This window comes from Scatophagus argus, chromosome 16 (genome assembly GCF_020382885.2).
Source record: "Scatophagus argus isolate fScaArg1 chromosome 16, fScaArg1.pri, whole genome shotgun sequence".
In the NCBI taxonomy this organism is placed as follows: domain Eukaryota; kingdom Metazoa; phylum Chordata; class Actinopteri; family Scatophagidae; genus Scatophagus; species Scatophagus argus.
The window spans coordinates 17,611,178-17,628,038 of record NC_058508.1 but is presented as its reverse complement, the minus strand read 5'-3'; the positions used below and the strand labels follow the sequence as shown (position 1 = coordinate 17,628,038).

Here is a 16,861-nt window from a genome sequence, read left to right as displayed (position 1 = left end):
AATTTCAAACAAAATCTGACCTGGTGTCAAACACTACATCACAACTGAGGCGCGCTTCCTTTCAGTGATCATCCTGTTTTTAGTAATAATGTCTTCAGAATTTCTGTGGAAAGGATTAACAGATGTTAGAACCGTTAAACAAGGCTCGAACATCTCTCATTCCCACCGGTATACATTAGCTTGTTTTTTGCTAAAGGGAAATGGATAAAATGATACAGAGATGGGTGACTGGCTCCCTTAAGAGCAAAACTGTGCAGACCAACATAGCAGCCAGTGTCACATCCCATTCCTGCCAGGTCTGAGGAATGTCCACTCCTTGACACTTGTCCAATCCAAGCTATCTCAAGCTTTCTCCTCCAGCCTCACGCCAGCTAATCTCTCCTGACATCTCACACAGCCCCGACAGGGAATCACTCTACCCTGAAAACAATCCAGCCCTCCTCCCTCTCCACCCCAAATCGGTACCGGCCCCCCTCTCGTTCTGTCTGTCTTTCTTATATTTCTCTTTACCCTCTCCCTATCTATCCCTTCCCCATTACTTCTCTCTGTGGCCTACTCTTTCTCTTGTGTCTCCATCTGTCTTTGTCAAACCATATAGGGCTCCTCTTCTATCTCGCTCAATCTTTCCTCCTCCTGTCTTTTCCCCTCCATCCACACTTCCTCGCTGGGTATATCGTGCCTCCGTTGATGGGAATCTGTGAAAAGATGCTGTGATTGCCGATTGAAGAATAGCCTGTATTTTCCTTAAGGACTCATCAGCATTCAAGAACTGCGTTTTACTCCGCTGGTGGATGTTGCTAAAGTTGGAGGGTCTTTATCTCCGAGCGCACCTTTACAGATGGAGAGAAGCTCGCAAGATCATTTTAAGACGGAACGGAGGGAGCATAAACACAGACATCCTTCCCTTGACACCCATCATCCTAAATATACTTTACTTTTGGAGAGAAAAGAGAGATGAGGGACTTGTTGGTAGGATCTTTTTTTAATGTTTGCACTGACAGACCACTGTTAAAATTCTTAGTTTAACCAGAACAAGAAACACACATTTCCAGTTATGTTTGGATGGTAGTTAGTTAGTCTCACAGAGCAAATGAGATCCTTTACAGATCATTTTCCCTAATTAGCGTATTTGGGATACAAGAATTCTCATTAGACAACTCACTCAAAAAATCCCATTTATTATTTAAATGTATTCAACAATTCCAAAAGATAAGATAGACAAACATGTCATAGATTTCATTTACAAGCTGTTTGTTCTTCTCGTCACATCTATAGAGGATCCCCACCCTACGGAGCACAATCTCATTGGCTGCTGAGTGAAACATCTGTCATTGGCTGTAGCACAGAATAACTCTGAAAAAAAAAACAATGTAGCTATGGCACGTTAGCACATGCTAAAATGCAGACGCTCACTGAGTACGCATGGACACATACACGTTCACACACGCAAACACCCGCACTCACACACAAACATGCAGTCATAATAGCCTATGTCACTCACCCAATCAGTTTCATTCTCAAGCAAGCTGTCAGGCTGCCATGTTGAGTAAATATTACCATAATGCCTGTGTGTCAGTGAATATGCAGCTAATGAATAGATGACATCCAGTGAAGCTCAAAGACACTGAAACAGAAAAATTACCCGCTGACTGCTACTGTGCCTGAACCCCCCACCCACCCACCCACTCCAACACACAATCACACTCACTACTTACTATTTCTCTCTCTGCCTTTCCGACTTTATCTCCTTTGCCCTCCACTTCAGAAGCATTATTGTTTTACCACACGAGAAGGCTTGGAGTTTGGTACAGTACGGAAGAAGAAAGAGTCCTCAACTCATTCAACTATAACCTCTGAACCCGAAGATTTCTCTTCATTGCATGGCTGTCTCTGTCGAATGGAGCATCTACATAAAACTAAAACATCAGACACGATTTGAACCCTACTTTTAATCCAGACAGCAGCAGGACATTGTGTGCGTGCGAAACAGCGTGAGGTGGACTGTAGAAAGGATAATTTCTTCTGTTTCTTTTTTTTCAGATACATTGTAAGGTACAGAATGTATTGTTATCCTCCACATGAACAATATATAGTTACCTTGCTGCACCCAGCGATGAAGAAAATCACTCACTGCCATGAAATACTGACAGTCTTGACTTACAGATTTCTTTTCCAGCTGTTGGATCTCTGAGCTGCATCACATGTAACATCTCACAAATCTGCTCTCTCAGTCAAACAGAATATCTTCACAAGGGACAAATATACTTTTTTTTTTTTTAAATCGCATTTGTGTAGAATATTATGCATGTCTACAAAATAAAAACACAATCTAAGGAAAATTGCACAGAACAACACCACGAGTTTCAGTCGATTGAGTCCACTGACAGTACAGCTGGCCGTTACCACTGTGTAGAGAAGAGGTGAGATCGTCCACTTTTGCAGGGTTTTCATTGTTGATATTTCTGTGCAATGGAGCAGGGCTGAGGAGGACAGACACCGAAAGCGAGGAGCTTCTGACACATCGGCATTGTGGCACGGAAGGAGTTTGGAAAAACGAACCCACCTCCACCCTACGTCCCACTCCTCTTAGGCTTCCCGCCCGGCCCCTCTCAGTGTGTCCTCAGGAGCTTTGCATCCAGGCTTGGCTATGGAGCCTGGATGCCTTGGCTGATGGATGCGAAGCAGAGGTGTCCGTGATGATGGAGAGAATTAGGAAAACTAGAAAGCATTCCGGCTTTAAACACACACACCCCCCACCCCACCCTCCCTGTTGTACAACATCTTTCTCTCAATCTCTTCCTGTCTGACTGTCTCTGTGTCTGACTTTTCTCAGTCTGTGTAAAGGATGAAGCCAGAGAAGGTGCTGTACTTGTTGTTGTTGCCTCCATGGGCTTTGCCTCCGTCCAGTTTGATGTAAACCTCGTCCCCTGCGTCCAGATGGAGGATGACGCTGTTGGAGGCATAGTCGTAGTTCTGGTCAGCATCTTGGGCAATGGCACTGGCACGAACCTGCAATAACAGGAACAGACGTACGTGTAGGAGAACGGATGGACTTGTTAGCTACAGAACATATTAGGACATCATCTGTAGGTCTCTCATACTACTTGCTCTGCACGGGTAGGCAGATGCTACACACACTGCCGAATATTAGACTTGAAAACACCAAGGCTCCATAATCCCCCTCATTTGTAATTTTTATAATAGAGAATCTTCTGAAAAAAAAGTCAAAGTTAATTATTTTATCTCTTATCACATCTACTGTTAAGATTCCAAGATATTCTGCGAATTAATACCAAAATTGAGAAAATAACATAAGAATTTCTTTTTTCTCCTTGGCAGAGGTAATGAAGGGACAACCAAAGAGAGAGTCTATAAAAAGTGCCACTAGTCAGGGAAAAAAAAAGAAAAAATGCTGTTGCACCACAAGAGAATAACTAAGTGTGCTGTACAGAGAGAGAATGCATCAGTTAGGGAATAGCAAAATAAAAACCCTTCCCAGTATATATATCTATATCTATATATATTTTGAAATACTAAATCACACAAAGTTTTTCATTTTGAAGTTAAATGAATTAGTGGGCACAACAACAGCACAAATAGTTCTTCATATTGATATTAAACCTGCAGCACCAACCAGAGGGTCAGTCACCTCAGGCCTTTCTGTCAAACAGATTTATGGTTTCAATCAAGCCAGCGGTCTTTCACAGAAGACCTAACATTCAACCTTGGAACAAAAGGTCTGCAGAAAGAGAAAGTCTCAGAAACTCAACAACAGGGCAGGCTCTGGGGGCTTCTCACTGTGGAGGAAATGCAATAAAAAAGAAACACTGACGACGCCAACTGAATATGGGCAGAAATATTTGATAACTCATAGCTAGGAGTGACAAGAATCATTGAAATGAGATTGTATGAAAAAGATTTCTTTTTTATCTCATACATTTTTATCTCTATTTTCGCCTGACTCTCACTGTGCGTGTGTGTGTGTCTGTGTGTGTTTATTCTGCCAGTCTGGCTATAGGACATTTGGAACCATTTCTAAATAACCTGTCCTGGCTAATTAAGACCTCCACCACAGACATGCTTTCCCTCTCTGAGGAGGAAAGTGTAGCTGCAGCCAAATGGGCACTGAAACAATAGCTGTGTTTTCAAGTATGAGCGCAAGCGAGTGTGTGTGTGTGTGTGTGTGTGTGTGTGTGTGGTAGCGAGATTATTTGTGTATATATGAATGACTATTTTGATTGTGATTTTGAAGGCGTGTAACTGTTTGTACAGTAAGCCTTTTTTTGCCAAATACAATATGAATAAATTCCAAGCAAAGTGAATTGGAAGTTACATCAGCAGTGACATACAATGAAGGTCATAGACTGGATGTTGCCAGCGTACAGAATGTGCCTGCGTCTGCTGAGCCAATAGGCCTAATTAAATATAATCATCCAGAATAACCATCATATTTGAACAGTGACATACTGTTTTTTGTGTTGTTACAGCACATTCAATCTGAAAAAGCGCTCTGCTTTTTTAGCACTCTCTGACGCACGTCAGACAGTCAACATGATGTCAAAGCACACCATCATCAGTCTTATACCATGAAGTCTTCCTCCTTGTCAAAACCTGACACCTACATTACCCACAATGCAGCGCAACCAGCAGCAGTTTGGTCTGAGATTTGGGTGCATTATGCAGGTAGCAGCAGAATGAAGAGTTGAGCATCGAGGTCCTGAATATGCTGCCAAACGGACATGTACGTGGACAGCAGCAGATACCACAGCTGCTAAAAAATTGGAGCTCCACAGAGTGCACACCCTCTAATGACGAAATATATGTTCCCTAGTGGACTCTAGCAGATCCTTAAGCATCCCTGCACACTCACAGATGTGGAAATTACAATTGCTGAGGAGCAGGCTACCAGAACAGGCTTTATACAAGTTTTTTTCTCATATGTAGTTGTATTCAGAAGAAATAGACTTTGATGTAAAATTGGTGCAATCCCCCTTTAAAGAGTGACTATGACCTCAAAGCTGTAAGGAGGTGCTAACATTCACATCAGGTAGACTGCATAGGACTTTTTGGCCCCTGTCATTATAAGACCAAGATACAGGATGATGATTCTCAACATACAGAAGACCAAGGAGGTTTTCAGGGGCAGTTTTCTTTATTCGTCAAGTCAGTCACATGATCTCAGTCCAACTGAGCATGTTCATTCATTTGCAAATTACCAGAGTGAAGACAAAAACAGGCAAGAATTGAATCTGGCAGGAGTTCAGGCCTAGCAGAGCATCACCAGGTCTGTGGCTGTACGGGTCATAAACTGCAGATAGTAAAGGACTTCAGTGACTTCATTTATATTCATGTAAATCTGTTAGGTAACTTTGTCTATAAAAAGAGTTATATTTTCTAAACTGTTCACCCAACAATGCTATTTTGAAAACGAATGTTGGTACTTTAACAAGCATTGTTTCGTTTCAGTGTGCCCGTTTGGGTACAGAGCAAAACAATAAAAAATGCACCACTTTTCGAATGCTTGCAGGCCGCACAGTGTCTCAGTGGTATTAAGCAGCTACTAACAAGGAGAACTGTGTCAGTCGTAACTTAAATAGGACAGAATCGAATGAAAAGATCATTATTTTCTCTTGAGATGAAAAAGGAAAGTACTGTACATCCTTTAAAGTAGCCACTGCTTAAATAAGCCAATTAGTCACTTAGTGTGGTAGGTGGGGCTGATCTAAAATCAATTTTTCACGTGCGTTTGAAGTATTTTCCTGTGGCTCATTATCTGGTCTCCAAAGTCCACCTTGGTCCTTGCCTTGGCTCCATGTTTGTCCACACAGCTTTAAATCGGAGGCTTTTCGAGCGGGTGTCGACAAGCTGGCCCCACAGGCGGCAAAGAGGATGCCCAATAATTAGTTGGCCTATTTAAGGAGTACGCACAACAGGCATATTGACGAATGTGAGGAGAGGCCAGCTACTGACAGAGACCTCCTGCACAGAAAGCATAACTGTTGCCAAACAGGGAGCCTGGAACAAGTTCTCTTGACATTTAGATTAAAATTGCAAAATAAACTATTTTAGTGCAATTTAAATAATCCATTTTGGTGCTTATTATATAGTATTTCTACTATATACTTCCCAATGTGATACCTCAGTCAGTCACTGTCTTTATCCATTTCTTTATGGATTCTGTTCATGAGGCTAAGTTTTTACTGAGGATGCTGTTGATTTTTAACAATCTGCTGTTGGAGACATAAAAGTATGCAGAGGATGTGCAGAGGCGTCATGTAACGCTTTTGAACTGGATATTCAGCAGTTTGAATCCCTGTTGCAGTACATGACAGGGCAGAGAAATAGTTCAGCAAGTTATTCCTTAAATTTGTATGTTTTCAAGATGTAAATGCTGAATTAACGAAATAAAAGCCTGTCACAGAGACCCGAACATTTCTTTACAAGAAAACCACGTAAGGGTCTGAAGTATTTTCCTCCTGAGCAACACAAAGACAAACAGGCAGACTTAGAGGCTGTAGTACGTCTCTCCGGCAACGCTGCTGTAAAAAGCATTTAAGTGGTAAAGTGCCATATCCATGACAGATTCCTCTGAAGCTGGCCAAACAACTAAGCTATGTGCCAAGTATGTTAATAACATTACTTTTGAAATCTCTTCATTTCTATCCCCCACATATCAACTTTTTAACTTTTTGCTGCCACAGTGTTTACCTGTGTTATTTATGACCTTTATTAAGGCAACAACAACATTAATCAACATTAATTACCAATGTTTTAACATAGTGAAAATGTTGAATGGTTGTGCCAACCATGCTTTTATAATTTTATTTTTTTTTTTTTTTGTGCTTTGAGGTAAGGGCCAATATTCTGCTGAATTTCTTATTAAGTCCTCTTGTGAACCATCACACATTCAGATTCTCTTGACTTTCTGAGAGAACTGCAATCAGTTCACAGAATTGAAAAATTTGGTGAAATTATCCAATGGAAAAAAAAGCATGGGCACATAACAAAACTTAAAGAAATATTTGCATAGAGAGCAAGACAAACGTTGCCATGCCTCCTCAGTCTCTTTCTTTATGTTTAAAAAAGGCGAACATCTGAAGCGAGTCTCAAACTTTTTAACAACATGACACGGACAGTGAAAGTCACACTGGTGTGAAATGAAATAATCGAGATAATGAGATTCTGAGGAGAGGTTTTAAGATGCAGGAGTAATATATGGAATATTATACATTTTTTTATTGTTTATCCTACTGATTAAATCTAGCACAACTCATATCGATGTGCAAACAAAGCCTCCTGTTCTGATTCGGAGATGCCAGCGTCCAGTGCATATTAATATGATGTGATGTTCCCTGAGCTTGCAAAGTCAACACCATCCTATTAGACGGTTACCGCTTTGGGTTGGCGGGGGAGCGGGTGGTGAAGACTCTGGAGGATTTGTCAATTGGGATTTTAATGAAACTTCAGTATCAAAATATTTGCCTTCCAGGTGTTCACACAGAACCTGGGAACCTCAGGCAATGTCACAGATGTGTAATATTTCTAAAATTATTCTTTTCATTTGCTCTTTAAGGAGCTAAAATCAGAATGTCTTCAAGTGCGCGATTGATGTTGTTCAGGAGGAGGGTAACAATACAAATATAACATTTTCCTTTAGTAGACGCAGAGTAAGAAAAGCCCTGGTGAAAGAAAACTTCCCTGAAATCCTTCTAGCTCTTTCCACAATGATATTTTTGTTTTGTTTTGTTTCTCTGTTCTAATGGTTTTTATCCCCCTCTGAGACTAACTGCTGCAGTATAGGCCTCCTTCATTTGCTTTCAATGATAAGCACGCATGAATAAAACCTCTCACTGTTTGTGAAATAATGATCAGGGAGCTCCTGTTGGAGCTATTTTTCTTTTTTCTTTATTTTCTTTTCTTTTTTTTTTTGTCTCCAGTGCACACAAGGAACTTGTTAGGGATATGAGGCAGAGGTTCAGATCCAGGGTTCGGCAGACGTATAGCGAGAGATGAGCAGGACAAACAGCCAACTGGCAGTGCGTGACCTTGACACAGAATATGTAGAGGAACTTTGACAAGACAAACAAAGCATGAGGCTGTGAGCGCAGGCTGGCAGCGATGGTAAATGAGGTGTCATGCAATGTTGTCTTCCTCGTGGCTGCTCGTGCGTGTTTGCATCCGTCACATCGTCAACTTGATGGCTTTGATTGAATAATATTCTGAGTGGAGACACAAAAAACTCAAGGCTGCACTTGCGCTTAATGGATAATTTGTGCCTGAAATTGTGAAGTGTGAATTGTCGTAGCTTGCGCACTTTGCAACTGTGAAACAACACCGCAGTCATAAATAATGGCTCTGTTTTTGTGAAGAAAAGACATGATTGTCTGGCACTTTCTCAAACACTGCTCAATCACTGCTCTTCAATGAAGTGGTATTTCTTTCACAATCAGCTTCTTATGAAAAGGCATTTGACTTTATTTTTGTTCTGAAGGTGTGGTGCCCATGGTTGGCTGGATTATTTCTATGATGATCCTCCATAAGAATGCTGTTTAGGAAAATCACAAAAATTAGAAGTTTTATCTCGTGTGTGGTGCAGGAGGAGCCTATAACGTCCCACTGGGACAGTGATCTCACAAGAGGCTTTGTCACTGTGACAAGGACGTGTCTCGTGGCTTCTCTGACAGGGATTTGTTGACTTGATGTTGAGCCTCCATTTTGGATCAACAAGTCTATTGGTTCCCTTTAAATCAAAGTGTACTGCTGTCTAATTTTGTTTGAACATTCCAGCCGTGAACTGCATGCTTAATAGCAGCTTAGAAAGCTTGCCACCGCTATTGAGCCTGGTCCAACATTTCACTGCACCACACATGCAAACACACACAGACTGAAAAGAGGGACACGTGCACACACACATCCACATACACACCAGATGCACTTTTACTGAAATAATGAGAACAGGAAACTACGATGGGTTGCAAGAGAACTGTTGTGTCAGAAAGCGTCGGGTCTCCCATGTGTTGTGGGTTTATTTGTCGGAGGAGCCTAAATGAAAACATGATAAGAGGAATGAAAAGGTAACAGGAGATTTGCCATCTGTCAGAAGGGAGAAGAAAAAGGCCTCCTGAATTAATTTCACCAGCTGTTCTCTGAAACAGAACGACTTTACTGCACAAACCTATCGCTGTTTATCAAAATCGCTTACATTAATGTTGAAGGTGAGTCTGGTGTGCGGCATTTGTTTATCACATGTAACACTGATACTTGGTCCAAACACCGTAGGGACCCGCAAGAGGCCAGACTGACAGCATCACAATTCAGCAGGGGCAACAAAGGGGATGAAATCGAGACAGCCCCTCCTGAAAGAGCCACTGAAAGAAGCTTGTCGGAGGAGGACAGAGGTGGAGAAAAAAAAAGGTATCAACTTTGACCTGCAGTCCAGCCACCCATTTCTTTCTTGTGTCTGACTCATCACGCTCAGTTAATTACTGGGATACACAGGACTGTCTGCCTCAAGCACCACAGCCACAATCACTGCTCGCAGCATTATCTGAGAAGAGACTTTTACTGCAAAATTTTCACCCTTTGTTCACACTAAGCCTATTTTTCCAGTGTGCTTCCTAGTAACCCTGAGGTACTGCAATTTTCCTTTTTTTTCTTAAACAGCAAAAAAGGATTCCTCTAAAGGGAGGGAAAGTAAGTTTCTGTAAGTGTTGGATGAGAGACAGACTGTCAGCTTTACTCTGACATGCATTTTTCATACAATAACCAGTTCATTCTTTCTTACTGGGGTGTTTGTCGATGTGTCAACCATATTCACTTAGGAAGGGGAGGGGCAGAGGGTGTTAAATGCATTGAGTTATGTAGCAGACCGTGAGTCATTTGAAGCCGTTGACTTGCAGCTTTCTCATGAAGAGGGACAGGATAATTGTGGGTATCACTGAAAAGTGAATTCGCAGGGACGGCTGAATGTCAGGGGTGTGAGGTGAGATGGAGAGAGAGATGTTTGCATAAGAGGGCCAGGAGCACTTGTCTGTCTCCCATATGGCCCTCATTATAATGAAGAAGCCTTGTGAGTCAACACCATAGCATCCTTGAGTCAGCCAGCCACAGGAGACAATCCATAGCCTATTTTAGACCGTATGTTTTTGCTCTTACTGTACACGAGACATTATAATGATATTTCATGATCTACTTAATTTGAGATGCCAGCATGGAGAGTGTGCACACTTCTGGGCTCTCAATTTGAAGATCTCAGTTGAAATGTTTTAAAGTAATAGAATTATTACAGACAAGTGGTGGGCAGCTTTCAAGTTTTGAAACTTCACCAGTAACTGATAGATTTTCTTCGCTGTGCTTGCAGATGACAGCTCGATGTCATCTTGACATTTCCAATCTGTGTGGTATTTCCTAACAACATGGGCCAATCTTCATTTGATAGCCCTCGCACCTAATTAGGCCAGCTCTAATGTTCCACTCGGCAGAGTGTCAAATCCAATGTCCAATTACACAGCAGATCAAGGCCAAAGGTCCGCCTCCACTACCTCTCTGGCTGATTATAGAAGAAATGCCACGGTATACATCACACAGAAAGAAGTGGGTCTGTCAGGAAAAGGAAAGAGACACGCGTTGATGCACGCACACACATGAACACATACACATAAGGGGATCAATACTGCAGACAAAGAAGCTGAGGGACTGAGGGTGGCTCTCTCAAACCCAGTCTGTCTATTTCAGACAGAGTCTCTCTGTTACACCAGACAGACACACAGAGGCCTCTCAGTGCTGAAGTCAGACCCTGATGAAGAATAGCAGGTCTGAACATTACCAGAATGTTAAAATCAATCAAGTCTAAGTATCGCTGTATCTGTGTATACATAAACTTGTGTCTTTGGTACTTGTAAAGGTCGCTCATATTTTTTATTTCAGTTTTGGAATGAAAAAAGACCACAGCTCATCATATCCTGAGTGATAAGCTCTTAAATGTGATCTCTTTTTGATATTCACACCATTCTTTAGAGCATATGTCAATAGCCGAATCAAACAGAGCAGACCCTCATCCAGATGGCTCAGCTGCCATGTTTAGTGATGGGGTTGACGCCACATGCTAAACACAATGTGTGGGTTTCACCTCGATACAGAGCTACCGGATAAACTGTCTTGTGTTCATGTGCATCAGAGCAAAAGACCCCAGCGATGGAGTCTATGACGGCAAATGGTTTCACGGTGAAGTGACGAGTGACTGAACCTTGAACGCTCCAGAGCAAAAAGGTCTCTTTTCTTTGAAGCGAGGTGAGCGCAAGAACCAAATCTTGGAAAAGGATGGTACGCTTGAACTTATTCTGTCATTGTGCAATGCATCACTAGAGAGCAATGAGGATATCGATGGCATTGTGCGTTAGCAAATCGATTTCGATGCCGCAGTCCTGATTCTGTTTTGCTTCTTTTTAAAAGAAATTTTCTTTTGAAGATGGAAAGTTTCTGCTCCTTTAGATAAGTGATCTCCTGTAGACCTGACATAGAGGAGAGATAGAGGGCAGTGCACAGTTGGGATGGGTTGAGGCAGTGGGTTAGGAGGGTGGGGGTGGAGGGGTGCGAGCGTGCACGTACTGTATGCGCGCGTGTGAGCATGTGTGTGCGTGAGGAGGAGACTGCAGAGGTAATTGCTAGGGAAGAGCCATGTGCACAAAGGACGTTGAAGCTTATTAAAGGAGGAGACAGAGTGATTATTCACTATGGTCCTCTTGAGAGACTGACGCTGAAGTCATTGCTTTTAATTAACTCTGAAACGGTTTTGCGGATTAATAACAATATTAAGAAGGGAATGGAGAGGAGAAGTGCAAACACATCCTGGATCTGGTTCAAGCTGGCGCCACAACAGCACAATAACGGTCTTCTCTGTGCTCTTTCCTTTCTCCCCTTTCTACTGCATCTAATGAATTTGTCTTCATTGTCAATACTGTGTCCAAGCCAGGTTATAGCGAAGCAGCAAAGCATTGATTATTGGGGAGAGTTTAGGATTGGTTGGAATATTTGGCACGCAAGTAAAAGAAACAAGCAATGAAGAAACGAAAAGAGTGTGTGTGGAGAGAAACTTGGAAAGCGTATAAAGTGTGCTGTGCTGAAAATAGATTTCTTGTTTGCTTGTTTACCAGGAAGCTCACTTTTTTGGTCTAGTTTGAAAAGTGTCAAAGTTCTGGGGACAGTGCTGGGATCCTTGTGTTGCAGTCTGCAAAGTGAAAATGGGAGGTGGAAAAAGAGGAAGGAGAAATAAAATAACCCATGGATGTCGATGTTAGACCCAGCTTGTGAGCACTGCCCTGGAGTGGGAGGAGCACATGCTGGAAGTGAAGCAGCACTGCAGGGGCCGGAAACCCGCTGCTTCACAGAAGCCAAAAGATGATAAAATACTAGTATTGTCCACAATTCCCCGGCCTCCCCTGTCCCAACTCACATTGTAGCTTTTTGCAGCCTTAATGAGCTGAGGAAAGCACCACTGTGACTGCAGGAGCTTCAGTTTGACTCTCAGCACTTCATCAATGATGTAGCATAAGTTGGCCCGGCATTTATAACCATTCACAGTCATTTACACAGACTCAAGCTCTGGGGCCTTCTCCATCAGCCGAGCACACAGCGTAATAAGCACCACAGCAAGAGGACAGCATCTTTATGTAGAAGCTGCGCACAGGACAGGGGAAGACAGAGAAAGAGAGGCAGTTACCACTTTATAAACATTACTTGGGTCTCTGGAGATGCACACTGTGTGCGTCTAACTTAAGTACCTCCTCACCCTCCTCTGGGGAGCACAATGGAGCGAGAACAGAAGGCGTTTTATAGGAACATATGTTCTTCTTCCCCTATTATATATCAATGCTTTTACGCCCACCCATAAACATTACTTTTGAGTGAGGCATTATATATGGAAGGTGATTGCTGTTTTTTTTTTGTTTTTTTTTAGCTGGTTGTGAACTTGACGAGGGTAAAGGAATTAACCTCTAACTGCCTTGGTGAGGCTGTAAGTTCACACCACAGAGCTGATGCCAACTGTTATTCTGTCTCCATGCTGCACACGTCTTGGTCTCAACACTTGTAATCTAAGACCCCAACAGATTTTCGCTTTAATCTAAATCAGAGTTAATTAACTGACTTGATGCCCTTTTATATTCCACTTGAACATGTCAAAAAAAAAAGAAGAAACGAAAGAAAATGAAAATTAAAAAAAAAGTAACCAAATTATTTCATAGCCAGGAGATGTGAAACAGGTCAGAGAGGCAGCCATCATGTGAAGTGACAGTTGTGGAGGATCAGATTTAGTGGATTTTAACTTATGTTTATTATTTGTCTGACCTCACAGGAAGGCTGAGTTTATGACTGCAGTGTGGGGAAACAAAAACTCAGATTGTTCCTTAGATAAAGTGGATAAAATGCAATCCGTGTGACCTCAGTAAAGAAAGTATGAGGTCACTTGTTGTGTACAGTAAAAAATGTCTGTCACCGGGAGTATTTCTCATTACAATGAGCCATACTGTGTCTCAATTCACTTTGAGTACAAAGATTAAAGGGACAAGAAATAAGCTGCAGGTGAAGTCTGCAGTTAGGGAAACCTGGCAATGCATGAGATACACATCTGGCAATCCCTTAAGTTTTCCATGAGTTTTTAAATCATATAATACATTTTCATATAAACTGGAACTTTAAATGTTTCTAACTCTCTGATGTCATTGAAATTAGTTTTGCAGGAGCAAATGTGAAAGTTGCTTTCTGTAGCACAAAGCCATTTTTTTTAAAACAGATTGCGTATTTTCTGATTTGTTTTCTTTGTATTAATATTTTTTCACGTCATACTGGCGACAAACTAACACGATACAGCTGGAGCTTGAGTAAACAAAGCAAACGATATCCGCAACAACTGTAATGTAACATCCATCTTTTTATGGACAAAAGGCATTTCGGTGCCACTCTGAAGAAAAGAGATCTGACGGCTGATCGGAAAGGCTGCAAACTAACCCTGGCACACATTACCAACCTGAGAAGACCCTCCGGGGCGCTAAATAAAATTACAACCCCATTAAAATGGTGCATCAAAGAAGCCGAGAATAGATCACGTCGACGTCCTAATGCGCTTAACACGACTGAAAAGATAGATGGATGTAGTGGCGGACAGGCATTAGAATCCGGTGGGCTTGTACAGCCAGTTATGGTCCAAATATTGCAAGCGAAATTTCTAATATTTTCCTTCCTCTCTTTACACATACAGCTCGGACAAGCCGCTAAGTCCATAAAGTCTGAAAGTTGTATGAGACAGAAATAAGGTGCACACGTATATGTAATAATAACAATAAAAATAACACTAATAATAATAATAAAAACAAAGACATGGCTGTTACATAATTTGAAATACAGTGTCATAACTCATGTAAATCACTAAACGCGCAATGATATACTTATGCCAGACGACCATGACAAACATCTCCAACTCATAATCACTCCGCTTTTTTCGCTCTAAAACTGTGTATATGTCAACGCTCAGCCACAAACTGTCAATTAATTCCTCTGGATATTAATCCTAATTCAGAAAACAAATCCGGATGCCTTTTTCAAAATACACAGTGTAAAGGCAAAAGGATCGGCGCGCGCTCCTCATTCAGCTCAAACTGCGACCGTCCTTTGGATCGCGGGACGCGGCAATGTCAGGACGCATCATGCGAGGAGGGGACGCGCACTGCAACCGGTCAACACATCTTTATTCCCAGGCGCGCTGGGTGCCACAGCTGTGCGCTCTGGGCTTTGGAGACGCGCGGCAGATGCGCAAGCTTTCCTCGCAATGTCACTTTTTATACGCTGGCTTTGAGAAAAATCGTCTTCCTGCAATGTGGAGGCAGCAACGAGGAAGAGGAGAGTGAGCATCAGAGGATTCAGGTGTGCTAACGCTGAGGAAAGGAAAAGTCAGAAAAAGTTTCAAAGCACTAACCTGACCATTCTTGCAGAGGTCTGCCCACATGCTGGTGCCGTCCCCTCCTCTCATCAGCACATGATAGATGAAGAAGTATGTGCCCGGTATGCTGCAGATGAACTTGCCCGAAATGCCATCATAGTTGTTGCCCAGGTTGGTGACCACGTCGTCAAACTTGAGGATTTCGTAGCCTTCGTGGGGGTTTTTAAGCCCTGCATAGAAGGCCACCCGAGGCACCGTGCTGTAGGTGGCTGTGCTTATAGCTCCATTACCCCCCAGCCCCAAAATCCCAGTCCTTCCCTGATCCCCTGCATCTCCAGGAGGTCCCACTGGTCCTGGTGGACCCGGTTCTCCAGGTGGTCCAGGTGGTCCAGGCTTGCCTGGCCTGCCAGGCTTCCCCTGTGGGCCTTGCAGTAAGGTGGAGGGTGGAAGCACATTGCTGTGGTCGCTTAACGCCTCTGCTTCAGCCTGGAGACTGGTGGAGCTGGTGCTGCTGGCCGGAGTGCCCTTGTTCAGGTAGGGGTCGCACACCATACGACAGGTGCCCAGCATTTCATAGTGGCTGGCATCTGTACCCACGGAGCTGACGAGCACGGGGATGAGGACCACCAGCACCAGGACCAGCATAACCCCTACGGCAGCCGCCACCAGGGTCTTCCTCCCGATGCTGAGTCGGGGAAGGGGCTGCGCTGCCAGCGTGGGTCTCCCGGGGGCGGAAATGGTGACTACTTGGTGTGGGGAGCCTGTCACCGAGGAAAGGGACCCAGAGATCCCGAGAAGAGTTGCAAGAGAGCCGGCAAGTGTGTGAGGGTGAGACAGAGACCCACATACACTTAATAGTCCTCTCTGCTCTGCTCAGTCACACTAAAGTAGGCAACCAGTCATTCACACATGCATAAAGACTTAAAGAAACTCAAGCATACACACAGAGACATTCAGCGCGTACTTACAAACACAATCTGACTTGTGAGAAGAAGCAACAAGGATGCAGAGCCCAGAGGAATGGAGTGAGAGACAGAGGGAGCGAGACAGAGAGAGAGAGAGAGAGAGAGAGAAAATGATGAGAGTGGGTGAGAGTGAGAGATACAGAGCAGCCACTGGATCTCTCTCTGTGTGTGTGCGTGTGTGTATGTGTGTGTGTGTGTGTGTGTGTGTGTTTGTGTGGTGAGTTTGTGGTGCCGGATTCTCAGACTTGGCTTTTTATACAGCAGTAGCAGCGAAGCCCATAACCCCCCCCCAACACACACACACACCCTCACCCCAAACACCCCCCACCCTCCCCTCTGCTTCCCCGTCGAGTGAGAGGTTGGTGTGGTTACGTCTCCCTCTCTCCCTCTCTCTCTCTCTCTCTCTCTCTCTCTCTCTCCGACTCGCTCAGAGGAAGGACTCTTATCACACTGCATTTCTTTCTACCACTCTCCCGAACCACCGAGGAGCCAACACCCCCAAACCTCCCCCTCCCCCCACGCCCCTTGACCATCTTACTCCCCCTCTTCTATCCCTCTCCTTTCCTCTCTCCTCACTCTCACTCCTTTTTCCCCACTTTTGATGCCGTTTCTCACTCTCTTGCTTTCTGCTCTCTCTTATCAGCATCCAGCCTCTAAAAATAAAGATGGAGCTGTGTTTTTTTTTCTTTTCCTGGAGGTGGGTTCCAGAGATTCATGCATATACAGTATGTGCTCAGACACAAGACAACACTTAAATCTGCAATGCCAAGAAATGCTATCAGTAAATAAAAAATGGGTTCTAATTACTAAAGTTAATGCCAAGAATGAAATCATAAGTCAACAGTTTGAACAGTGTACTTAAATATGCAATCACACATGTAGGAGAACTGTTTGGAAACTTTCTTAAGTAATCTTGGTGGCACTTTTTTATTTTACAATAACAGTCTTTTACTGTTATTGTATT

The 16,861-nt window shown here is 43.1% G+C and overlaps 1 protein-coding gene across 1 annotated transcript; it reads right to left on the bottom strand.

Annotated features, from left to right (window-relative positions):
• Positions 1-1,709: 1,709 nt before the first annotated feature.
• On the bottom strand, positions 1,710-15,980 carry LOC124073990 (C1q-related factor). The gene is made up of 2 exons (XM_046416586.1): positions 14,969-15,980; positions 1,710-3,009 (listed from the first exon to the last, which is right to left on the bottom strand). The coding sequence occupies exons 1-2, from the start codon at positions 15,575-15,577 to the stop codon at positions 2,830-2,832; spliced, it is 789 nt and encodes a 262-aa protein (XP_046272542.1). The 5' UTR covers positions 15,578-15,980; the 3' UTR covers positions 1,710-2,829.
• Positions 15,981-16,861: the final 881 nt, after the last annotated feature.

Bases quoted from the DNA above. Each gene is read 5' to 3' on its own strand.
- LOC124073990 (XM_046416586.1), bottom strand. From the start codon at position 15,577: ATGCTGGTCCTGGTGCTGGTGGTCCTCATCCCCGTGCTCGTCAGCTCC. The intron at 3,010-14,968 runs GTTAGTGCTTTG...CTGTTATTGCAG, and splicing joins ACCTCTGCAAGAATGGTCAG to GTTCGTGCCAGTGCCATTGC.